General features: G+C 39.6%; 1 protein-coding gene across 1 annotated transcript; it reads right to left on the bottom strand.

Moving 5' to 3' along the window:
- Positions 1-1,027: 1,027 nt before the first annotated feature.
- On the bottom strand, positions 1,028-25,409 carry LOC145493771 (A disintegrin and metalloproteinase with thrombospondin motifs 6-like). Its single transcript, XM_081473228.1, has 27 exons — positions 25,266-25,409; positions 25,141-25,169; positions 24,908-24,980; positions 23,448-23,767; positions 22,862-23,015; positions 21,356-21,528; positions 21,144-21,227; positions 20,822-20,946; positions 19,376-19,389; positions 18,887-18,992; positions 18,312-18,446; positions 16,820-16,973; positions 16,019-16,114; positions 15,546-15,685; positions 14,911-14,977; positions 14,617-14,698; positions 13,356-13,477; positions 12,391-12,514; positions 11,765-11,854; positions 8,545-8,705; positions 7,761-7,893; positions 7,134-7,263; positions 6,495-6,705; positions 4,499-4,655; positions 3,321-3,508; positions 2,593-2,736; positions 1,028-1,673 (listed from the first exon to the last, which is right to left on the bottom strand). Exons 1-27 carry the CDS (start codon positions 25,324-25,326, stop codon positions 1,665-1,667), a joined length of 3,282 nt encoding a protein of 1,093 aa, XP_081329354.1. The 5' UTR covers positions 25,327-25,409; the 3' UTR covers positions 1,028-1,664.
- Positions 25,410-25,431: the final 22 nt, after the last annotated feature.

Here is a 25,431-nt window from a genome sequence, read left to right as displayed (position 1 = left end):
CCGAGCCCTTGATTATTTCGGATATCACAAAAACCGAATCTAATAATTGTTTTCTTATACATTGATTTAAAGAAAATAACGACAAACGCATTATCGCACCGAACACAGTTTATTTTCGACAAGCCATGTTCTTACTTCGCTGTCCGTGAACTTGACGTTACTCTTGAAAATCATGCATGGCGCGCGCAACCTACAGATTATTCACTGATCTGCTAGCAGATTAGTGAATAATCTGTAGGTTGCGCTGTTTCCCAGAATTAACTGTAGTTTTTTTTTTAGCCAATGAGAAGACAGATGGTGACTACAATGTATAATGATTTTAACTATTAACAACATCCAATTAAAATTCTGAGGAGCTCCGCTTTTAGGCCTGACTAAATCTATATATTATAAGACTTAGCATCACCCCAGAGTCTTGGAAACTCTCCAGTATACAGTTCTTTCAAGAAAGGTTGTCCTACAGACTCTGAAAAGCGCGTACAAACCTCTTGGGGATTATACTGTAAAAAAGACGGTGGTGCTCGTCGGAAATTTTGGAAAGAACTCCCAGGCCTAAGGGGTCAGATCCTGGTTTGTGGGCGTGGCTCGAGGTTTTTTACCCTTAAGAAGTACCAATTCTGAGACCAAAAAAAGTACATGAGTTAAATTTCAATTGCAAACATCTCGTTTCACATTTGTTTGGGCTCAATACCAAAAAAAAGGTAACGCAAACGATCCTGCCGCTGACCTGTTGAGGCTGAACATCATAAGAGGCACCAAAACCGCTTCTTCAACCCCTGAAAGGCACGACGAGTACCCCCGTCCTTTTTATATGGATGTCCCCCCCTGGGATGTGATCGCCGACGAAGCCGAAAGAAATGATAGGTAGTGGTAGTTGTACGTTGCTTGATAGAAGCCCATGGTGCTTGGTTACATGGATAGAAAATTTCTGGGAATTATTTTCTCTACTCAAGATACTTTGCTAGAGACAGTTTTGCCTTTGAAGGGGAAAACGCTTCCTAGAGGGGGTGGAGTGGGGGGGGGGGGATGTGCGCACTTTTGCAGAGACTTTAGGGTGGGAGGTTATCGATTCGATCTTTTGAAATAACTTACTATACGTGTAGCTTGTTCCACATTGGCTATGAAGATGTAGTATTTCTTGGTTAAAAAAGTCAATATAACCTTCCGAAGGTGGCCAGTTCAAATTCCTCTATCTTTTCTGGCTGCCATCTCTAACATCCAACAGTTTACCACAGCTGCTCTTTCGGGTGGTGGAACAGTTAAAAGGACACGCAGAAATTGGCTTGAGGTTTTTGGTAAGCAGTAAAAGGAGATGGGAGAACGAGCAGTGACAAAAGGGAAGTAAGAAGCTGGCTTGTGGAAAATTAATTTAATACTTTGTAAAACAAGGCACTAGGATCTTTATGCATTAAGTAAAAAGAGATACCAAGATAGCGTTGGTAATTTTATTTTCTCTAGTCCTGCTCAGCAGCTTGAACAGTCGACAGAACTTTGCGCATGTTAGCTCTGACTAACACGAATTTCATTACATTTTTATGTTTTCAAGGAGATTCAATTTTCAGCGTTGCTAAACTACAATGGAATCAGCATGGGAAAGACTTCCCGTTTGTTTTCTTCAATTTTCTTCATGCAAGTATTGTTCACTGTAGGTAGAAAGCGCAACACTACGGGCTCTACAAGAAAAAAAAAAACAAAAAGAAGAGAAAGAATATTAGTCACAAAGATGAAACAGGATGTTTCTTAGTTCCGGGTAGGTGTCCTCTTTGTGGTAGGGGGACAAGTTGGAGCGTGTGGAAAGTATCCGCATGAGAACACCGTTCCATTTAAGATACAACATGGAGTCCCAGTGCTTTTACCCTGAAATCTAAGGGGAAAGCCCTGGAAACGGGCTTGCTAACAGTAATCTTGAAAGATTAGTATCGAAGCGAATTAATGTCGCGACTTAACAGAAATTAAACCATGTAAAGTATTGGGTAGTAAACAAAAACCTTGCTTAGCCGTAATTAGACTGGCCTTTTGGTCTCCTGGAACCGGGGAATCTTTTACTTCCCAAAACATGGTTGCCATGGGAAAATCGATTCCCTTCAACAGTGACATGCCATGCCAAATTGTTCCCAGACAAATTTTAAGAAAAGTCACCAAATTTGGAGTTCTTTACTTCAACAATTTTAACGTTTACAAGCATTTAAAGTTGGTGTGGTCCTCGGAAACGACCTCCAAACTCATAGCGATATTAATATCATTCAAGCCATGCTGAAATCCACAGCTGACTTAAGGATAAATGTGCTTCAGGATTTTCTCCTAAGCCTTTCAAAAGCAAAGTGTAAAAAACGTTTGTGAAGTCACTCGAAAAGCAAGTAAATCACTTGCCTAACGGCTCGTGATTTACAAACTTTTCTCGTGTTCTCCCTACTTTCCGCGTGGTTTATTGCGCCGGCAAACCCATAGAAAGAGTGGCCTATTGCTTAGGTGGGAGGTGCTTCGGAAGGCAGGCCTTTTCCATGAAACATGGCTTCTGCGTTGGTTACGTTAGTAGGAAATGACTGCCGTGTATTATTTGAAGAGCTAACTTTAACATGCCATAATACACACCTTATTATCGATAAACTCGTACACGAAATTGGTTCGTGTTCCTCCAACTCCTTTCCAACAATTCTGAGACGATCCATATTCGCTGTAAGTCTTCTCTGCGTCAGACCCTGACCAACATTCTCCCCAAAATTGGATGCCAAATACCTATAGCAAAATAAGTATGGTTAAGAATAACTTTTAAAACGGGCATGCGCCAGTTCTTTCAAGAGTGCACACTGAAAGAAATGGAATAAACCGAAAACAAATAAAATGACGGTACTCTCTACGGAGTGTCACAAGGCTAGTCAAGCAAAATGATTTTATTTTCATTATGCGCTCTCTGATAGGCTAAAAAACTAACATTGTTTTACTGGAATATGAAACACAGAAAACCGTGTTTTCTTCTTTCACGCGGATATAAACTACATTTTATGTTTGTTGTTTTTTTTTTTTACCAAGTTTGTTCTTACACGCTGATGTACACGGAGTAACGTTGCTTCAATTGGCCTCTTTATTTTTCAAACGGCATTCAAAGGAAACTTGCTAGTTGTATTTAAGCATATAAATTATTCTCTGACGGAGCAAATTATATAACGCGTAAATATTATGCGAAAATAATAATGCATCAATTAAATGTTAGAATTCTTCATTAACAAGCGAGTTGTATATAAACACATACATTAGTTCTCTGACGGAGCAAATTGCATAACGCTTGAATAATAATGCATCAACTAAATGTTAATGATCACCTTAAGAGTAGAATTCTTCATCACCACTTTATGAGCGCACTCCTTAACGACGTTCTCCAAGTGCTTCCAGTCGATTTTTCCCCGCATATTGTCAACTAAATCCGGCAACGCACGGTCTGCAACATTTTTGGAGTCCTTGAAACATCCAAGTGGTGTAAATGGCTTACCATCCTGGCCCTCAATAGCCTCTGCGTCATGATACAAATTGTAACGACATTAGGTTGACATAATACTGTCGATCTTGTAGATGATCGCTGTTTCCTAAACTCATTAATAACTCTAAAGTTTTGAGATTCTGTCATATCACGCAGGTCACCATCCTCGATCCCAGTCTCTCCTTCCCTCAACGACAAGGGAAGGAAAAGAGAGAGAGCCTGGGATCGTGGTTGACAGGTGATAACATGTTATGTCGGAAAAGGACGTTTCACGACGTGCTGCGTCAAGCCACGCCTTGGCCATGTCATTTTTGTATTATGCCACATCATTTTACTGTAGCATAGACTGGCATGTGTGTGACAGAGTTCGCCTTGACAGATCTTTAATCTTTAATCTTTAATCATTATTTATACACGGTAAAAACATCAGGTAGAAAAAATTACGTGATAATGACTAAAAATCCAAATCCTAACATTATACTAACTTACATTAATACGCCACTTAAGAAAAATCCTGCTTTCTATGAATGCCATGTTTAAAAATTATGGTAGAGAAGGCGTTTCAATTTGTTTAATGAACCAGACTCTCTAATGTTACAGGGTAAGCTGTTCCAAAGGGCAGCGCGGCTGTAACTAAAACTATTTTTTATGTAGTTAGTTCTTGGAAAGGGGACAACAAGTTTGTTTACCGAGTCCCTCAGAGAATAGCTTGATTCATTTCGCTTTATAAATTTAAACGTAAGATATTCCGGAAAAAGACCGTGAAAAGACTTGAAAACCATTAAGGCGTTCTGAATTTGACGTCGAGATTTCAAGTTTTTCCAGCTGAGTTTTTGAAATAGGGAATCGACATCTACGTCATAGTTTGATGAAGTTATAACACGTGCAGCCCGGTTCTGTAGTTTTTGTAGCTTTTTAGATAATGTTTTGCCAAGATCTATCCCTTAGGCCAGTGTCCTTTTTGCTCTCTCTACATCAGCAGTACATAAGTTAAATTATGATTACAACTTCCTAGCTACTCACGTGGACAAGTAATGTCGGTGTTGCATTCTTCCTCTGTTGTAGGTTTGACGGCGTGTACGCACTGGACGGCTGAGACAGATACCAGCATTCCTTGCGCGTTCAGTCTCATGCACTTCAGAGTGCGAGTCATCATACCACCTTCACATGACCGAGAGCACTGGAAAGGAGATAGAATAATGTTGATATGAAAAAGAAATCCTGTGAGAATTCTTACAATCGTTAGTCAACATCAGCAGCACGGAGCGACTAGGAGTATTGCTACTCTGGTTAATACTCTTGCTGTGTGGGACGCTAACCCACCTTATCCAATCTGTTAGCATCTTCAGTCAAGCGTTGCCATCAATTTGTCTTACCCGTTTATATTTATCTGGTCAAAGTTGTTCAGAGGGTTAATAGCACTTTTTGTATCCAATAAAACACTTCCTTAGTTTGTTTTGTCAGTATGTTGATAGTGACGTCCATCCTTTGAACAACTGGCTCCAGGGTGTAGACTGATGCTGTTACAGTAGCACAGCGTTATTATATTATATTATCCAGAAGAAACAACCATTCAGATCTAGTTTCACCCTAAATGAATCGCTCATAGAGGACGTTTATGAGTTCCGCGACCTTTGTTTGCTTATTAACCATCATCTTTCTTGAAACTCTCATGTAGATGCCATTACAAATAAAGCTAATAGAATTTTAGGCCTGCTTAGAAGAACTTGTAGAGGTTGGAAGGACATCGAAACCCTGAAGGTGCTGTATTGTACGTTGGTGAGATCGCAAGTGGAATATGGATCAGTTGTGTGGTCGCCACACACCGCAAGAAACATTGACAAGCTTGAGCGCATACAGTGGAGGGGAACAAAATTTATTCTCGGAAAACGGAATTTTACCTATGACGAGCGCCTGAAATGTCTTAATCTGCTTTCGCTTGAAAAGAGGCGTTATCTTTTTGATGTCACATTTTTGTATAAGGCTTTAAATGGATACTTGAATGTGGATGTATTTCCGTTTCTGAACTTTTATTCTCAAGATGATGCGCATAAGTTTAGACATGTTGATGACTACTCCTTGAAGACAAATTTTTCTAGAACGACTACTTTTAAAAACATTTATTTTAATAGAATTTTGGAGATGTGGAATTCGATACCCTTAGATATTAGGTTATCTCCTAGTTGTGCAGTTTTTAAGTCGGGAATGAAGAAGGTTTTAAGTGAGGAATGAATATTTGATTTAATTTTTTTTTTCTTGATTGTTATTACATGATTATTTATTTAGATTAGCTACATGGTGATTTGTCTCGCATGGAGTGTTCCACTCTTTTACAGATTATCCTTATGGCTTTGCCTGTTTGTGTATGCCTTTAGACTTAGATTTAATTGCCATTAAATCGTAATAAATAAATAAATAAATAAAAAGCTGGTCAGGATCGAGCCCGGGTCTCGCGCAGCCTGTTGCCTTCGATATGTCTCCAGTGGAAATCGTCTGCAGTCGTCTCACATTTTAATGACCTGAACAGAACTGTACTTCAACATCAGTTGATAACCGCGTTTTTTGTCATAGCTGGTACACTCTGTTGCCATGGATACGAAGTATCGACAAGACAAATGCCATTTTTTAGACTCTTTCGACTTAATAACTCCCCCCTCCAATTAATCTTGCGTATGGTTCGTGCGCTAGATCCTGGATCGAGCGGTCTGGGTTCGAGTAATGGTTCGCGTCATTCTGTTATGTTCTTGGGCGAGACACGTTACTCTCACAGTGCCTTTCTCCACCCAGTTTGACAGACCGGTACCGGCATATTGTTCGGCCAACCTGAAAGAACGTTGAGGATTAACCCACGATGGAGTAACATCCATCTAGGGGAAGTCGCATCAATCCTAGCTGCTTCATGCAACAGAAACCGGAGTTAAGCACCAAAAGCTATGAGACAAATGGGCTTTAGAGGCCTTACTTCTCTCCACCTAGCTACCTTTAGAACCTAATGAAGTTGAGGCTAATAACCACTTACTTCGCTCCACGCTGAATGCTTCCACTCAGCCGGGCAAGCGACTTTGTTGCAATCCTGCTGAAGAACCACGATCGGTTTCTGCTCTGTACAAGAGGAGTCCTCGAGCGTCTCATAATGAGACTGATTTATCTTTTGCCTGCACACAATCTGTCTCAGCTGAGTTCCTTTGCCACAGGTCCTTGAACATGGACGCCAACCAGACTCGTACCATCTATTTACAAGTTGTATAAAAAATCAAAGTAAGAAAAAATGGGTAAAATTTACTGAGTATGTATCACGACTTACTGAGCATGCGCGAGGTTCATCGTAAAAATCAAGATGCTGACATTTATACAAAATTACTTTTAAATTGAAGGAAAATCTCAAAATAGGAAAAAAAAAATTAATTAAGCCATAAAAATAAATCAAAAAGAGTAAGGAATGTATAGCTACGAATGGGCAAAATCAAGACGAGTTACAAATGGCATAAACGTGATATAAAGACCGCTGAAATGTTCGAAAATTGGACCTTTTCCCTTGTTAGTGAGATAAACAGACACAAAGAAGCGTTTTCATTCCTTTCAGCTCATACTATTCTGTTTCAGAATGATAATATTCAATGGAAATATATTGAGGACTATAACGCGATCCAGTCCTTACTCAGCTTCACAGGGCTGCGTGTTACAAGCCTGCTTCATCGGTGGCTTAGGTTCGGTTTTGAGGCACATTTTATCATTGACATAACTTCCATCGTCCTTACGTACACACTCAACAAGTCGCTTCTGGACCCCTTAAAGGTAAATTGAAACGCACAATTTAGCACAACTTCTAGTATTCTGAGTAATGCTAAGGGAGCTATGTCACAGTTTACTCATTAGTTTGAAAAGTTTACCCAAAATTTCCAAGTTCGTCGTTTGCAATCCGTTTTAATCTTCTGCATCCTTGTTCCTTTATGGTTTATTTTCATCTCTTTTGCATTTTTCTACCCTAGTAAACTACTAATTTCAGGTTTTCCTTAGTTCAAAGGTAATTTTGCGCGTGGCTAAAATAACACAAAATGTCGTGACTGAGCTCATTGAAGCCAATTACGAGAAATGTTTATTCAATAAGGTTCAGCTTGTCAATTTAAGACATTTTTCGTATCACGTTTTCAAGTGTCTCATATTTTGCTCCTTTTTTCTGGAAGTCATGATCAGGTCAAAATTTAACGTTGAGAATTTTAAATTTTACCATAAGACTACCTGCATGAAGCATGTCATTTTCGGCCGTGATGTACGATATAATTACCTCCAGCGCAGTCTTCAGAGCACATGTCCCACTTTCCGATCTTCCACTCGACCTGACCAGGAGATACTTCAGTTTTCTCGGGCGATAAAAACTGATATTCTAATCCAGGGTTTGATCCTTCAATATGCACGTACTAGATGAAAGAATGAAAAAGAGCAATGCACAACTAGACGAGAGGCCTGCTTCTAGATTGCGACTATAGTAGCCTTTTATAGATAATATTAATGCACCTTCAGTTTCATGCATGTAAGAGGGTTTCAGTGGTTTAGGCTTCTTCATTTGCTTATGACATAGAGGTAATGTGGCGAAAAACAAAAAAACACGCTTTTTCTTGATCTATGTTTCTTTTAACAAATAAAGAAGCCTAAGCCGCGTATTACACTGTGATAAAACACGACGAGCATTTGAAAACACGAGGGAAATGTAGAAGGCAAGTGTTTTCTATATTTCTCGAGTGTTCTCAAATGTCCGGAGTGTTTTATCACAGTGTAATACACGGCTTAGGCTTATTCATTTGCTTTATGATATAGATTTCACACGCGCAAAACACGCTTTTTCTATATTTTATACTCTGATAAAAGATGGGTTTTTGACCAATCAGAGCGCACGCAGGGTCCTATCTATATTATAAATTCTGATAAAACATGGGTTTTGACCAATCAGAGCGCACGCAGGGTCCTATCTATATTATAAATTCTGATAAAACATGGGTTTTTGACCAATCAGAACGCGCGCAGGGTCCTATCTATATTTTGAATAGAAATAAAAGTTGACAGCGTCTCACCATGAGTTTCAGAATTTGTTTAGTGGGCCCAGGTATTTCAACTTTGTCTTTCCATAAGAAATCCTCGTGATCGTAAGCCACTTTGGTTCCAGCAGCTCTCACTACAGTACTCCAAGTGTATGCCACCCTGTAAACCCATTGATTATTCTCATTTTTCACTCCTGAGAAAACATTCAGGAAAATAATTACTCAGAACATTTTGTCCTGTGCTATGTGTTTCTGAAGTGTGGTTAGGAATATGTTTGATCGCAAAATGGACAGTGGCCATATTTCAGTGAGCTAACTCTGTTAAAACAACGTGACCATGAAATATATTTCACACTGATGTGTATGACTTGACAATATTAATAATCGCGGAATATAATACGTAAGCGTTCATTCTTACGGACTCTTAAAGGTCGGCACACACTCAGGGACATGCTGTGGGGACATGTTGCAGCGAACGTTTTTTACTCGTGTGCGTGACCTGCCCGATTTCAAGAGGCCCTGCGCCTAAGAAACGACCGATGATTTCCGGCTAAAAAATAAAATCGGTCGATTTTTATCTCCCAAGTAGAGGTTACCGAATACTATTTAAAAATGAATTTCTTTTGTTTCAGTTTCGCTTTAAACCAAAAATATCGAGCCGCAAACTTTTTCCCTCTGATAGCAGCAAAATCAGGCCGAAAATAAGCCCCCGCGAAAAACTGTTCAGAAATTACTAACGCAACGTAAAATAATGAGAAAACTACACAGTGTTGAAGAAAAAGGCCTTTTAATGCAATATTATTCGATAAACATCAAAAAACTGCCGAAGCGATTAAAAAATAAAGTTTCAAATATTGCATACTAAATTAGATGGAGCGTTGGAGCTGATTTTAAAATAATTAATTCTCAAAAGTTCAACGCTTTTGAAAGCAATCACAGTGATGAATCAGACATTGGAGGGATATACATCACGTTTCTGGAAAAACATTTTTCGGCCAAAGTATATTGACCTTGTACAAAGCGTTCAAAGTTACCGTGTTTTACCGTTGTCCTGCTACTTCGGCGAAACACTTCTCTTTTGCCAATACGGCCGTGGATAGCGTGTTAAACGCCACTTTAAACCTTGCTAGGCATTCAAAGACCATCCTAAGTAGAAGGACGTAGAGTTAAAAGAGAAAGGAAGATGAAAAATACGCAGAAAAAGAAAATAACTCGAAATTACCATCTGTTAACGAAAGTTGAATCTGGAAAATGTCGTGGCGTGACAGCGGCCATTGACGTCATTTGTATAAATAGCGGCGGAATCCAAACGAATGCACAAATAGGAAAACAATTTTTCACGGCCAGAAAACGTTTAGTGGAACATTGTTATGTTATTTCTCACAAATGATGGTCACTCAAAAAGAAAAACTTCCCCAACCGCCACACCGTTTTGGCCGCAGCGTGATCTGAGTTATGGGGTCACGACTGGATCCCCAGCCGCTGACCGCCCGAAGGACATCGCAGACTCGTTTTCCCACGCTCTTGCGACTTGACGTGACAAATGACGTTAATGGCCGCTGTCACGCGACGACATTTTCCAGATTCAACTTTCATTAGCAGATGGTAATTTCGAGTTATTTTCTTTTTCTGTGTATTTTTCATCTTCCTTTCTCTTTCAATTCTACATCCTTCTACTCAGGATGGTCTTTGAATGCCTAGCAAGGTTTAAAGTGGCGTTAAACACGCTATCCACGGCCGTATTGGCAAAAGAGAAGTGTTTCGCCGAAGTAGCAGGGCAACGGTAAACACGGTAACTTTGAACGCTTTGTACAAGGTCAATATACTTTGGCCGAAAAATGTTTTTCCAGAAACGTGATGTGTATCCCTCCAATGTCTAATTCATCACTGCGATTGCTTTCAAAAGCGTTGAACTTTTGAGAAATAATTATTTTAAAATCAGCTCCAACGCTCCATCTAATTTAGTATGCAATATTTGAAACTTTATTTTTTAATCGCTTCGGCAGTTTTTTGATGTTTATCGAATGATATTGCATTAAAAGGCCTTTTTCTTCAACACTGTGTAGTTTTCTCATTATTTTGCTTTGCGATAGTAATTTCTGAACAGTTTTTTGCGGGGGCTTATTTTCGGCCTGATTTTGCTGCTATCAGAGAGAAAAAGTTTGCGGCTCAATGTTTTTGCTTTAGAGCGAAACTGAAACAAAAGAAATTCATTTTAAAATAGTATTCGGTAATCTCTACTTGGGAGATAAAAATCGGCCGATTTTATTTTTTAGCCGGAAATCATCGGTCGTTTCTTAGGCGCAGGGCCTCTTAAATAACAAAAGTTTTGTAGCGGTGACAAAATGTTGTTCTCGCAACATATATCAAGAAATTCGCCCGGTTTGAATTCGTGCGTCATGAAGTAGGGACAAAATGATCTCAGTTTTCAATGTTGCATTATGTGCACTGGTTTTGCAAGCTGTCCCCGCTACAACAGGTTTTTATGCCGCACCCACTTCGTGTGCACCAGCTAACGTGCTGGCTGGCCTTCCAGCATGTGTCCTCTCTGTGAACACGAAGGGTTCACATCCCCTAGTGACTGCCGACTTGAAAGGTCAGCAATAAAACCTAACAAAGTGCGTCAACTTCACCGAGGGCTTTGCACGGCGGCGGACCTCGTTTACTGGAGAGTTATGTCTAAGCTTAAAGGAGTTCAGTCACGGTATTTTCAGTTATTCTGGCCACATACAAAATTACCTTTAAATGGTAGGAAACCTGAAAATAACAGTTTAATAAGATAGAAAAACACCAAAGAGATAATGATAAACCATAAAGGAACGAGGATGGCTAAGGATGGAGAAGATTAACACGGATTACAAACGACAAATTTGAAAAATCGAGGCTAAACTTTTCAATATGCGCAAACCGTGACTGAGCTCCTTTAAAGAGTGAAACAACGGGCTGTTGAAGAATTCTACCACCAAAATGATGGCTCTTACTTTTAAATCTACGGATAAAATAAACAGCTATCACTCCAAGGGAAAAGATGGGGGAACCGGCGGTATCGTCTTATAGACCTCTACACTGGATATATGTACTTTTTCGGCATGCTTCGGCGACATTTTCGTTGGAGCAATGGTTCGGCTTCATTAGGTATTACATAATAAAGCCAAAATACTGCTGGGAGAGTGGGTTCCCCGCATTTTTTCTTCGTCTGCAAGCTATACAATGCGCTTTGCACCAAATTATCAGCTAATCACTACTTACGTACCCAACATATTTCTGTTTTTTTCTTTCATTGCCGCATAAATGTTGGTAGAACCAATTGGGATAGTGACGATTTCGTCGGGTTTATTGGGCCCTTGAAACCAAGAAATAAATAATAATTATCATTTATTGAGTGGTAGACATCGTTCCTTGATAAATACGAGATCTTCACATATTTTATAATACCGTGTCTTTTTGTGCTTAAAAAAACCATTGACTTTTGTAAACCAAAACTCTAGATGCTGGTTTAAGTTATAGCCCGGCCTGGGAAGGGCCCCTCGACAAAAGCTAACACTTATAACGTTTTCTTGAGATTTCGAGTAGCATTTACATACAAATTAAAGTAAACGTCCCATAACTTTGATTATCGTTAAAGAAATCTAAAGTTATCTTCAATTAAATGCCAGAGTCATTGACAAATGTCATCGAACTCGCCTTGAATACGCAATCAGACGTTAATGCATTTTCACAGGTCTGCCACACCTATTTACTCTTCATTTCGTAAGGTACTTAAAGCTCAAAAGCCCAGGTAAATTTCATGATTTGGATGAGATAGGAAAAATTCTCGTCTGATGGGTAATCTTGGGCAAAAGTGGCATGTTTTACAATAGGTTGGTGATTGAATTTTACCCCATTTACGCCAGTTCAAAGTGTACTCCCCGCTCACAAGGGTACAGGTGGAGCTGTCTCCTCCGCACACTGCACAGTGGTCATACTTCAATCCTGAGTCCATTTTAATATCACAACCAACGGACTGAAAATGAAAACAAACAACAGAAGGAAAGGATATATATGTGACAGACGCACTTTGAAAACTAGATAATTGCATTTAACTGAAAATTTTTGGCAACAATTATAAATAACAATACTTAGAAAGGAAACCACATCAGCCTTAGCTGGTTTTAGTGCGGATCTTGTATCCTGGTAGATTTAGAATTTGGAGTGTTGGTTTTTGTGGAGGGAGGAAAACCAAAGAACCCGGAGAAAAATCCTCCGAGCAAGGCAAGAACCAACAACAAATTCAACCCCACATATTTACTGGCTGCGAGCAGCTTGTGGGTAAACTTTTGCCGAAGGTCTGGATGAGGATTAATGGATAGCTAATAATTTGTCAAGACTTTTACTGTCAAGGGGGAAATGACACGTGTTTTGACCAATAGTATCTCATTCCCCTTGTCCCTTGACCCATTCCATGCACAGTGCTCCTCAGCCCGTGCTCCGTGTCCCCTGTCTAAAGACCTCGCCTCCTGCCTCTTGCCTCCTGCCTCCTGTCTCCTGTCTCCTGCCTCTTGCCTCCTGTTCCTGCCTCCTGCCTCCTTTCTCCTTCCCCTTGTCTTATGCCTAATGCCTCCTGCCTCCTGCCTCCTGCTTCCTACCTCCTGTCTCTCGCCTCCAGTCTCCCGCTGGTAGTTGCCTTTCTTCTTCCCCTTGCCTTTGCCTCCTGTTTCCTGTCTCCTGCCTCATGTTCCTTGCCTCTTGCCTTCTACTTCCTGTCCCGTGCCTTGCACCCCATGTCGCGTCTGCTTTTGCTCGGTGCCCTGTGCCCTGTTTGTAGCTCTCAAATGTTTTGCTAAAACTATTTGTTTAATTTTTACCTTGCAAATTCCTTCAATGCAGACGTCTTTGATCATGGGGTTGATGTTGCATAGAGTGCCATCCTTAACTCTGCCTCGAGGTGTTATTAAACTTCCTTTGCGGCACATTAAAATACAAGGATCTGAGGGAGAAATTATCACGTCAACTGGCAACTGCAATACATCTGGGCCTAGCAGAATTATTCTTTGGGTTAATTTTACATATACACTTTTTTGAGGATAAATAGACCATTTTACAGTTGTCTGCTCAGTGATCTGGCCTCTGAATGACAGCGAGGCTGGAGGTGATCTTGTTTTGATGCATACCTCACTGATTATGTTGTGTAAATCAAGTTGTTCCTATGCTAACTAGTTGTCATTTAAATAAGAAAAGCAGAGAGGTCTGTATAACAGCCAGGTCACCTTCAGCCTCGCTTTCACCCATGGGCCAGGTAACTAAGCACAGAACTGTAAAGTAGCTATTGATGATCGCGTGATCCGAGTATAATTATGTTTAGCTCAGAGATAATCACAAGCACAGAACCAAAATGGATAAGCATTGATCATGATGGTACCGAAAGACTCAGATAACAAATAATGCGAGGTATTATGTTGAGTGACTCAAACAATAGAGTTTATTAGCCTGAGTTAGAAATCTTATGTTGATGCCAATCAGGATGACTGCAATAACGGACTAAGAAAACCAAGAATACACTTTTAGTTGGGAGAAAAATTCCCTTAAATATTTTTGTGACCGTAGTAGTTGTCGTTCACTGCTGGTATAGCAATAGTGTCTTTGTAGTGACGAGGCGCGAGTAGTAAGGATTATGCTTACTTTAAAAGCAAGACCAATTATAACGCATGAGAAGAGCCATAACGTAGTTTGTTTCGTATGTTTGAAGCGTTGATATTTAGTTCGGTCAATATGGTGCTATGGATTACTTTTATGCACCAGTTTGGTGGCATCAAACATCAATGCAATAATGACAATCTTTCCTCGCCTTGTTTTGGAACTGAACAGGTTTTTGCAATTCTTTATGCATACTGATGGGATAAAACACGGCTTTTAATAATTTTATGTTATTTAAAAATCATTGTTCACCGAGAGACGTCAAGAGATTCGTGCCATTTTTCAAACTTTATCCTTCATTGGAAATATGATGAAACGCTGCCTCTTGTCGAGTTTGAAGTAAGAAGCGAACAATATAATTTCTATCAATAACATGATAAAAGAGACTAAGGCGATAGTTTCCTGCACACCCTGCATTATACGTGATCTCACCTGATCCCCATTGCACTTCAGACTTCGGATCAAACGCCTGGCACTGAAGAAGGCGATAGTCTTTAGAACCTGGAGGGCAAGGCTGCGGGAAAACAAATAGAGCAGAAAAGTTTGTTTTTTAGTTAAAACAGCTCCTAAAGAATTACTGAACACAACAGCACAGAAGACTCATAGTAATGAAAATCGCGAAAAGGAAGAATATCAAAAAAAAAAAAAAAAAAAAAACCACTATAGCACAGTATAGATTAGAAATGACAACTCTATCCTTGATAAGTGCAGATAGTTTAGTCTTACCTGTGTATTGCACATTGACCAAAATCCTTTATCTGATCCCTCGCAGAATTTTCCACCATTTTGCGGCCTGTACAGTAAATGAAAATTACATTTCGTATCGGTTCCATATATTAAAACAGAGCATTGTTCTTGAAAAGAAAGGACTCAAGACTGTAAATTTGTCCTTTTAATGTAACACCATGTTTTATTATTGTTTATTGAGGCCATTATTTAACTGTTTGAAAGAAAAAGATCTTCACCTATACAAGAGCTTAATTATTTACAAAGAACACTAGCGTGATCGATTTTCTGACATAGGGGATATTACATGGCAGCGCAACGCGCGCGAAACTTCTCATCGAAATTACTCTTCCAAATTTGTCTTCGAAATTTTTATTCGAAGTTTCTCTTCGAAACTTCTCTTTGAAATTTCTATTCGAAATTTCTCTAATCATAGCAACGGTGATCTTTTCACGAAGCCCGTGTACATCCGCCACCTTCCCTAAAAAAAATCGAGGAGAGGGATTTATTTGACGGGAAGGGGCGAATGCACTCAGGCTACTTTTCATGAAAATAACATGTTATTTTCACGCGCGAAGATATCATGCTCACCTAATATTTTATTGGTGTTTATATGATAAAAAAATTAATCTTACACGGGGTTGGTGCATGATCTTGTTTTCCACTGAACGCCTCCACCGCAAGTTTGAGTGCACGACTGTGTGTCCTGCCAATCACTCCATCCTCCGTCAATCATCGGGGATCCATCATCCACACATTCACCTTGGATGCACCACTTCAGAGAACGAAAAACTTTCAGTTTTTTATTAACATTAATTAGCCCTTTGTCAATGAAACTTACGCTCCAAGAACGTTTACTCGGGCTTGTATCGTTTCCATGAAATGCTCTAAATGATTCCGAAAGATATCATGCTTTCTACTAAGCACATGAAACTCTATGGGCATTGCAAAGCAACATTCAGGCTCGCTTGTCACAATAAAATGAAAATATCAAGAGAAAGTAAAGTTTTAATAACCTTCCAAAAGCGTCAAATATTGCCAAATTTAGCTAATGCTGTAGTCTAAATTTCCATCGACACCGACCTAACTAGGATAATTTTTTACTCACATGTCGGTCGCCGCATCTTGTGCCATCCATAGGTGGCGCTCCATAGCTCTTGCATTTATAACCATCGTTGGTGCAGTACAAAGAGCCACAGTCAGCCTAAGAAAAACAACAACAACAACAACAACAACGACAGGCGCTTTACATGCTTCATTTATTATGCATTTTTGCTGACTTTATCTTAATTTCATTTAAGGTAAGTTCAAGTCTGCGCCAGGCTAAGTGGTCCATACCGCTGGAGCCTATGCAGGTTTCTGTAGCGTCAAGCCACTAGGAGCAGTTCTTCTCCCCCTGGATGGAATGCTACTCCATCCATCGGGTTACCTCAGAACTTACTTCGCTAGCCTGGTACCCATTTATACACCTGGATGGAAGAAGGCAATGTGAGAGTAAAGTGTCTTGCCTAAGAACACAACGCAAGTGACCCGACCAGGGCTCAAACCTCGACTGCTCGATCCCAAAATTACCACCAGTTAACCATAAAATAGGGTATAAATTTCTCTACATTGACTGGCTTTGGGCATTGGTTATGTTTTTCAAGACTAGAACTGAGGTCATCAGGAATAAATGTTTGTAGTCTCAACCTATGGAGTCACTTGCCATCAAGAACAGTAGTACAGTCTTTTTAATGTGAAAATTGCATATATCGAAGGAATTCCTTACCACTCACGATAGAAACGTATTAAGACTACACGTATTTATAAAGTTGGTTTACACATACTTTGAACACTGTTGTTACTTTCATCGTGCATGGAACATAAATTAAGTTTAGCGGGCAACTGGAATAAAACAAACTTGACCTACTTTTCTCTGTGGACATTGAAAATACTCTGAGCCATACTGCAGACTACACTGTAGTTTAGCATTCTGGATCTGTCCAGGGAGCTTATTGTGGAAGATGCTGGGCTCTTGGATGAAGTCATGAGGGTTGTCATCCAAACAGGATGAACCGGAACCACTAAAAGCAAACAGTGAGAAAAATTGTTACAGAGAACTTCTTAACGCTGTTTTCCACGCAACTGTACAGAACCTGTAATTCCATTCGCTCCTGGTATCGCGCACCCAGGCTATTGTGTTAATGATTTCTGTTGTTTGTTCTAGTGTTTTCTCAGCCAGTACTTTTTGAATCTTCTGAGAGGTGCAAGGCGTCTCAAAAGCTATGTTTCTCATTCAGTGGTTCAAAAATACTCGAACCCAAAAGATATATATTTCCGTTAAGTTTTCGACTTCAACTTATGACATTTGATGCAAACATACTGACCTCTAGAGGACTTGTATGGCTAGATACGTAAGTTGTCATACTGAATGAATGAAGTTTATAGTGTCCCCAGGACCGAATGCTCTGTTCATAAAAAGTAATCACAAAGAGGTGTTTGTATTATAATAACGAGGGGTCTACATTCGGCCAGCATGGAACGAAGGCATCTTATACTTCTTGTCTCCTCCTCTCTCCACTAAATTATGTACTATAAACTAGATGTTCGTACTTTGTAGGTGATTTCAGACTGTCCACGGTCCCTTATTTTTGCGTGAGATCGTAGATATCGATCGTTGAGCTCGACGGGCCGCCATCTTGGTCACTTAAACTGGAGCAGGGGGAGCAGGGATGGCGCAGTGGTGAGAGCACTCGCCTCCCACCAATGTGGCCCGGGTTCGATTCCTGGACCCGACGCCATAAGTGGGTTGAGTTTGTGTTGGTTCTCTTCTCTGCTTCGAGGGTTTTTCTCCGGGTTCTCCGGTTTTCCCCCCTCAGCAAAAACCAACATACAGCTGATTCCAGCTGGCTGTAAGCTGTGCTCCAAGGTCACACATGGACCGTATAGCGGCTGCCAGAGGCGCCAATGTATGCTTTCGGTTCGACCTTGTTGAGCTGCGTCGTTGCTGTACTTTGCGACGGCGATTAGCCGCGACAATATTATATTATATTATTAATGCAAGCGACAATGGAGAGAGGACGCAATACCTGTCAGCGTGGGTAGGGGTGCTATTAACCCTACCACCTCTACCCACGGACATTTTGTACTCTCCTCAGTTTCACTCGCATCAAGAGACTAAGATGGTGGCCCGTCCAGCTCAATGATTGACATCTACGATCTCACGGAAAAATAGGGGACTGTGGAAGTCTGAGGTGATTTATAGAAAAGCAAAATGGTGATAACTGTTCAGCTTTCCTCTGACGAAGGGCTAACGCTCGTCAGCTTCATTACCTTTATCGACTTTAGGCTGATTAATAGCTAGGTACTGAGTAATCAACCGTGACCAACTAAATAATAATTATGTTTTAACAATTACTCACGTGAGGAATTCTTGCATACGATTACTGCTACAAGGTGACCACTTGAATGCATTTTTACCATCGCTCACAACACTGGCCATTATGTACTCGCCGTTGTTACACCGCTCACCTCCGCCATCATGTCCAAGGCCAAATCTACACGAGGAGATAAGTGCATTGAATGGTTGCGTGTGGTCAAATAACATAAGTATTACCATACAGGATGATACAGTTATACTATTTGTTCACTAATTCTTGTCAAAAAATAGATCATTTCAAACATCTTCGGCAATGAACCTATACCGCATAGTTTCTCCTGGATTATTATCTTTTATATCTTCTGCTGGATAGAAGAACCAAATCCTATAACTGGGTTCAATTTAAAATATCTCCATCACATTGGAAACACAATTACTTGCGCTTGAGTAATGCTTTGAAGGCTCCCTTTCCCCAATCCTCCCCCTTGTCTTTACTCTCTCGATCTCCCCCTTTCAATTGATGCTGTGATGTTTGTCTGCCAGTGTATACTGTATGACTGGGGGTATGTAATACTGAGTAATGCTGGCTCTCTCTCGAATGTTACTTTCGTGACTCACGTGTGCGCTGCTTCATGAGCGATGATGATAGCGGACGCCATCCCAATGTCATTGTTAACAGTTCTGCCAAACTTTGTTGCGCATGTGGAACCCATCATGGCTAACCCTGCAAATCAATCAAAATGATAGACGGAAACATGCCATTTTACAGTGGCCAAACCAGTGGCGGCAAAAGCCTAAACTAGTTTTAACTTTGTAACAACCATAAAGAGGATGCACGTATAAATAAAATTTTAACAAAATATATTCCATATATAACGGTAGTGAAAACTGCAAACTTGTAATTTTTTTTTATAATACTAATGTAAATTAACTCTGAAGTTGAAGTTGTGTAAAAATCATTTCTTGTGTTCAGGTAAACATTGTATATGGCAAGAAAAGGTAAAGAAAACTGCTAAACATGTTTAATAATTTTTATTTCTGTCATCTTTTCGTGATAGACTGTTTCTTTAAGTTACCATATCAACTAAAACAAGGAAAAAGCCCTACCTCCAAAGCCTTGCCTGGTAAACAGAAACAGATCATTAAAATCAGTACACTTAAATTTTGTAAGGACGAGTACTAACCAGTCAATTACTCGCATACTTCTGACTCAATTTTAGTTAATTGAATAGGTCATGTTAATTGAAAAACAAACAAAAAAAACACCCTGTAAGGAAACGCGTCCCAAAAGAGGTACTCCTATTCAACAATTCGGCTAGAAGCTCGAGGGTTTTAGTGAAGCGATAGTTAATAAAGCAAAAGGCTAAATTTTGTTGAAAATCAAGATTTCCAATTATTTCTTTAAATCAGTTAAGTAGCATTCAGCATTATGGGCTTAGCAAAATCACGCGCGCACTGAATTGTTGTTTGAAACTTGCAGACGTGTACGTGTGCAATAGCTGTTATTACAGTTATCGGCGGTTTGACATAGAATCGAAGAGAAAGAGTCAGTTTTGCTTTCCATCGACCCGTTCTCCTCGTTTTTATGCCTTTTGAAACAAACGAATATTTGATCGCAGACTAAATTGTAATAACATCTATTTCGAGTTCTTAAGGTCGACTAACGGCGAATGTCCTTCATTTGCTATTCTCAGAAGTATAATTGACCATGTTTCTAACCGTTGATGTGGAATTTCGGGAAAACGAGAAAATGTCATTTTGTGGATGACTTCCAGCCACTGTGCGCTAACATACAAAAGAGTTCTTCTGTCGGGGCTCTATGGGCTGATAGTTTTTAACGCTTACCCAGGATTAAAAGTCAGCCGAAGTATAAATTTTTCTTGTATACTTAACAAATTGACTGCGGAATTGCGGCTTGTGGTTCCCCAGCCACTTTGACAATGTTATGACGAAATTTATCATTAATAAGAGGACAGACGCATAAAAAACTGACGTCAATTTGTTTTTACAATAACAAGATCCCAAAATAGTCTAATGCCGGGAATAGTTGAGGAGAAAAGACGACGTAAACTTGCCGTAAACAAAGATAAGTGAATTTTATTCAAAATGACGCGAACATTTTTAATAGCTTTTCTCGCTGTTTGATTGGCGTGCAAAGTCCATAAAATTTCATTGGTTAGAAAGTTGACAGTTTGACAGCTGAAAGTTGAACTTAAAAGTTTGTATATATTAAAATTTTAGCCGTCTGTACTCATATTGACGATAAAAATGAGCCAATCAACGCGCGAGAAATTAGACAGTTATTGTAAAAAAATGTTTTTCATTGCTTTTGTTTTGTGTACTTTGGGACTATTCAAAGTCAAAACAGAAGGCCAACCAACATACAGAAAACTTCACCGCAAACGGTTGCAAAACTTAAATTAGAATTCTCGCTCATCTTAGGTTAGCTTATTCGGGCTTTGAACAACCCGGCTCAGGAGTTCCGCTTTTAGGCCTGGCAAATCTATATATTAGGTAAACTTATCGTGCAAAAAATTAAGAACGGTACCTCACCCTGTCAGCAAAATAATCAAGTCCGCATGCCCAGGATCTTTGTCTGATTGTGGCATATTCGCTTCTCCCCAGGCTGATAGCTTCTCTAGTCTTTGTCGATTGTTAGCTGACGAGTTGTAACCCAGCTGAAAAGATGACAAATAAAAGTCAATCAATCCATCAAGCGACGGATGGATCAACCAAATGAACGATCGATTAATCGATCAATTGACTTACCGACCGACCGACCGACCGACAAACCGACCGACTGATCGACCGATTGACAGAGACAGACCGACTGATGGAGGACATCAACTATGATCAATAACTTTTTCAACCTTACCCCGTCTTTCCTGATGAAAACTTTTACTACTACCAACGTGAGCTTCTTTTCTCCAACACTTTCGTCGTGAAACATGTTGTCCACCTGACGATTGAGAATTAGAGAGAGTGATTAAACAAATAAGAATATTAATCACTGGGAACAATCCAATTAAAGGTGGAAGCAGAAGCGTGATGCAATAGTTGATAGTTCCAATCGTGAAGCTTCTTTACCAGGTGAGCTAGCATGAGTAAGTACATCCTCAAGTTTTCTTCTCCGTGTGTCTTAACTACCATGTCATCCGCTACCATGGCAACCTCCAAGTGTTTGTGAGACGTGGAACGTTCGTCGCGTGATCGCTTATTTCTGTTCGGTTCCAGACTCCGTTTGGTGCGCTCGGGAACATCTGAAACCGAAAAAAAAGAAAAAACAATCAAGAGGTATGGAATATTAATTGCGTACAATAAAAAAAAAGTGTTTAATGCAAGAATTTATATTGTATGCATGTCTTCTAGGATACACGGATGATGGTGTGATTCCTCGTTCTAATTGAAACTCATTAGAACTAGAGTTATTTTTTTAATTGCTCATTAGTTATTGAGTAAAATTATAGCGGAGCTCCGGCGGCCCGAAGGGCCGCCAAGCGGAGCCCCATACTCATATAGGAAAGAAAAGGAAACCCATGAGTTGATTTTCTCATGGTTATCATGGCTAGCGGTATTACTCGTGGGCGCGTACGCACGACGGCGACGGCGATTTCGCGCAACATGGCGGCCATACTCCAAATAATAGGTTGACAGAGACATGCAGCCTTGGTTTACCGCGTACTTCTTTGATATTGGACATACATGTTATGATCAATTGACACCTGTCAAAACAAGGTATCCGCTGACCAGTATCACGTAACCATATCGCAAGCTCAAGTTTAAAGGTCATTAAAGTTGATCGCTGACCAAGTGCTGGTTTTCGATTGGATCGCGGGTTCATGTCAGGTTAACTTGTTGAAAACAGGCCAGGATTGTTCGGAAGCCGGTTGACGCTAACCCAGGATTAAAAGTTAACCGAATTATAACTTTTTCTTCTATACAAATGTTTTTTGATGCTTTGTTTCGTGTATATGGTGATTTTTAAAACTCAAAACAGAAGGCCAAACAATATACAGAAAACCTCTCCGCAAAGTTACAAAACTCAAATCAAAATTCTACCTTTTTCTGGGTTAGCTTTATCGGGCTCTGAACAACTCGGCCCAGAGCTACGCTTTTAGGCTGGCCTAAATCTATATATTAGATACCATTCTTAATCATTATGAATAAATGCGTTTTGAGGCTATATTTACCTTCATTCCCTTATACCATTACAATAAGATCTTTGCAAAATGTTGTTTTCTTTTACTTGAAATTAAGATATATCCAATGTTAATTTCTCAATACGAAAATTAGTTGATTGGTTTAATTTGCAGTTGTTTGGACCATTTCGGTTGAGGTCAGGATCTTTAGCAGAAATTGACGATAACACATTTTCAAATCTTTTTCAATACTATCCTATTAAATTGCTACATTTCCTTTAGAAGAAAGCCTTTTCAAGCGAGTTCGTATCATGCACTCCTGGAATATCACCTATCTTGGCTTGTGACAAGTGTTTACATTAGAGCAAACACTCTTGGATATAGAAAACTAGCTATTCACATACATTTTGCACTTTTCTAGCGCACTAGTGAAATTCATAAGAGGTTATCTCACCTGAGACGTCACAACCCTGCCCATTAATGTCATGCAATGACCGTCTATAGATTAAATGGGGTTGGCCTCCATCGATTGACTCATAATCCTGTCCGAGATGGCTCGGTAAAGGATGGATAAAAAGCGCCTGTTCCATGAGGCTAATCATGCCAGTCTGAAGAGTTAACAAACACACACACACACATTGGCGATTTGCGATTACTATGCAATTTCAAGAATTGCAATGCGCGGCACCCTGAAACGTTTAATTTTATCCTTTTGATCCAGCAATTTGCTTGCATACGTATGCATTTATTTTCTTCGCTATGTAGGAAGAACTGTGACTTCAATGCTTAATCTCGTCGATTAATTTTGGGCTTAAATGTGCTAACGCACCTTTTAAGTTCGTCTTCAGAGCAGACGCTTAAAAGGCCAAATTTGTTAAACATAATTATAACTCCATAATGGTGAACTTCTAAAGAACTGATTAATACCGCGAAACAAGTTGAAACAAAGTTTTCTGTCCGCTAACCGATGCAGAAAGTTTAGCAAGTAATGCTCCATAACTAGATAAAATTTGCAGCAAACCTCTGACATTATTACTAACCAATCCACCTTGGTTGCTAATAGCAGCAACGGAGCCCGGATGTGAAACTACGTGACCACTATAAAAAGTGTTCTTGGGTAGCGAGGTGTACGATTTACTGCCATTTTCATGTGTGGTCTCCACAATGGATCCTGGAGCTAGAAGATGTTTAGCTTTGGTGACGTTTAAATGAAGTGAGAACCCGAAGGCGTCCATTTTGTAAAACCAGGAGTCGGGTTGAGATGTGCTTCGTTTTGTACGACTACGCTTGTGAAGCTCATGTGTGATGAACTGTCCGGCATCATCTGCTTGGAATGGCGAGGTCACCTCATATTCCGGGACTAAGGGAAGGAAAAAAAGGAGAAAATGAGACCAACAAACAAAAAGCAGGCAAACGAAAAGATAAACAGACACAAAGACATAGAGACATAGAGAGACAGAGACATAGAGACAAAGAGACACAGAGACATATAACATAGAGACATAGAGACATAGAGACATAGAGACATAGAGACATGGAGACATGGAGACATAGAGACATAGAGACATACAAACATACAGACAGAGGCATAGAAATTGAGCAAGCAAACAAAGAACCAACCAACCAGCCAATCAATCGACAAATAACCATCACAATTACAACAGTGCCGGCTCTTAGACGCAAAACATGATAGTAAGTTTGGTAAATTAAACTGAATGACAAATAGGAGATGAGACCGGTTTCCAAATCTTCACTCGTGCATCTTATTTAAACGAGTATCTGGTAAATTTCACTTTATATAGAGTGCGATGGAAACGGCATGAACTTTGTTTCTGCCTTAATAATACACATGAAAAAATTACTCGATTCTGATTGGCTAAGAGCAGTGCAGTTCAAGTGTAACACCAGTGCAAAAAGTGTAACATCAGTGCAAAAAGTATAACACCAGTGTAAATTACACATCGAAATTCTGGGTTATGATTGACTGAAAGAAAATAGGAACGTTTCTAAGAAAATGATATTACGTAAAATGATGACGAAAATTTTGTGCTGAAACTTTGAAAAAAGTTTTCTCAAATGAGGAAAAATGGCTTCAAGAAAGATCTTCCGGCACTTCCTCCGCGCGAATTTTTTCATGTTTATAATATTAATAAGTAATCATATGGTTTTTCTCGTTCAATTTGGAGTTAATTTGCACTTGTGAGTTTTTCAAAAAGCTGAAATTACACTCGCCAAAGCGGCTCGTGCAATTTCAGCTTTTTGAAAAACTCACTCGTGCAAATTAATTCCAAATTGAACTCGAAACCGTATGACTACCTATACTAAACAAACTATAAAGATGTAACTGTGAGATAGAGAAACACAAAGTTCCAATGGGACCGGCTATTTTTGGTTCCTTGCTGCTGCAGGACTCGTGATATTTCGCAACGTACGCAACAGGCAAACATTTTATTTGTCTTGAGAAAAGGTAAAAACAGGACGATCAAAAATAAGCACAAACCTTCAGCTAGAGAAGTTGCCCCAAAATATTTCGATATCTCCCTCTTTGTCATTCGATGGTGAAGCAAAGGTCTCTAACGCAGTGAAAAAAATCTATTAATTATTGTTATTATTATTATTACTATTAACTATTATCAATTAAGAAATAATCTTATCCTTCAAAATACCCTTAATTAATGTGACGGTTGCAAACTGTATCTATAAAACGGTTACGTATACGTTTTTGACACTTACTTTTTGATTGCTGGGAGATGCAAGCAACTCTAAAAAGGAAATTAAATTAAACGTGATGTGAAATAACAGCTTACTTAGCAAGAAGCAAACAGACAAAGAAAACATTGATTTATTAATTTCTATACCTGTGGCTGCGATGCTGAGAACAATAACCAGCGGTAGTAGAATTGAAATCAAAGAAGGCATTTTTTATTGCAGAAGCTGAAAAGGAAGGAAAACACACTTTTTTTTCTCTCTAATGCTTTCCAAAAAATAAAGAAAATATTGCTGCCCTGCTAGCTGACACAGAGC

This window comes from Orbicella franksi, chromosome 7 (genome assembly GCF_964199315.1).
Source record: "Orbicella franksi chromosome 7, jaOrbFran1.1, whole genome shotgun sequence".
In the NCBI taxonomy this organism is placed as follows: domain Eukaryota; kingdom Metazoa; phylum Cnidaria; class Anthozoa; order Scleractinia; family Merulinidae; genus Orbicella; species Orbicella franksi.
This window is presented reverse-complemented; position numbering and strand designations above follow the sequence as displayed.

What these genes read in the sequence shown, in the direction of transcription:
- LOC145493771 (XM_081473228.1), bottom strand. Translation starts at nt 25,326, where the DNA reads ATGCCTTCTTTGATTTCAATTCTACTACCGCTGGTTATTGTTCTCAGC. An exon ending in GGTCAATGTGCAATACACAG is followed by an intron (nt 14,699 to 14,910) that starts GTAAGACTAAAC and finishes GTTTTCCCGCAG; the next exon opens with CCTTGCCCTCCAGGTTCTAA. An exon ending in AACAAATTCTGAAACTCATG is followed by an intron (nt 7,894 to 8,544) that starts GTGAGACGCTGT and finishes TCTTTCATCTAG; the next exon opens with TACGTGCATATTGAAGGATC.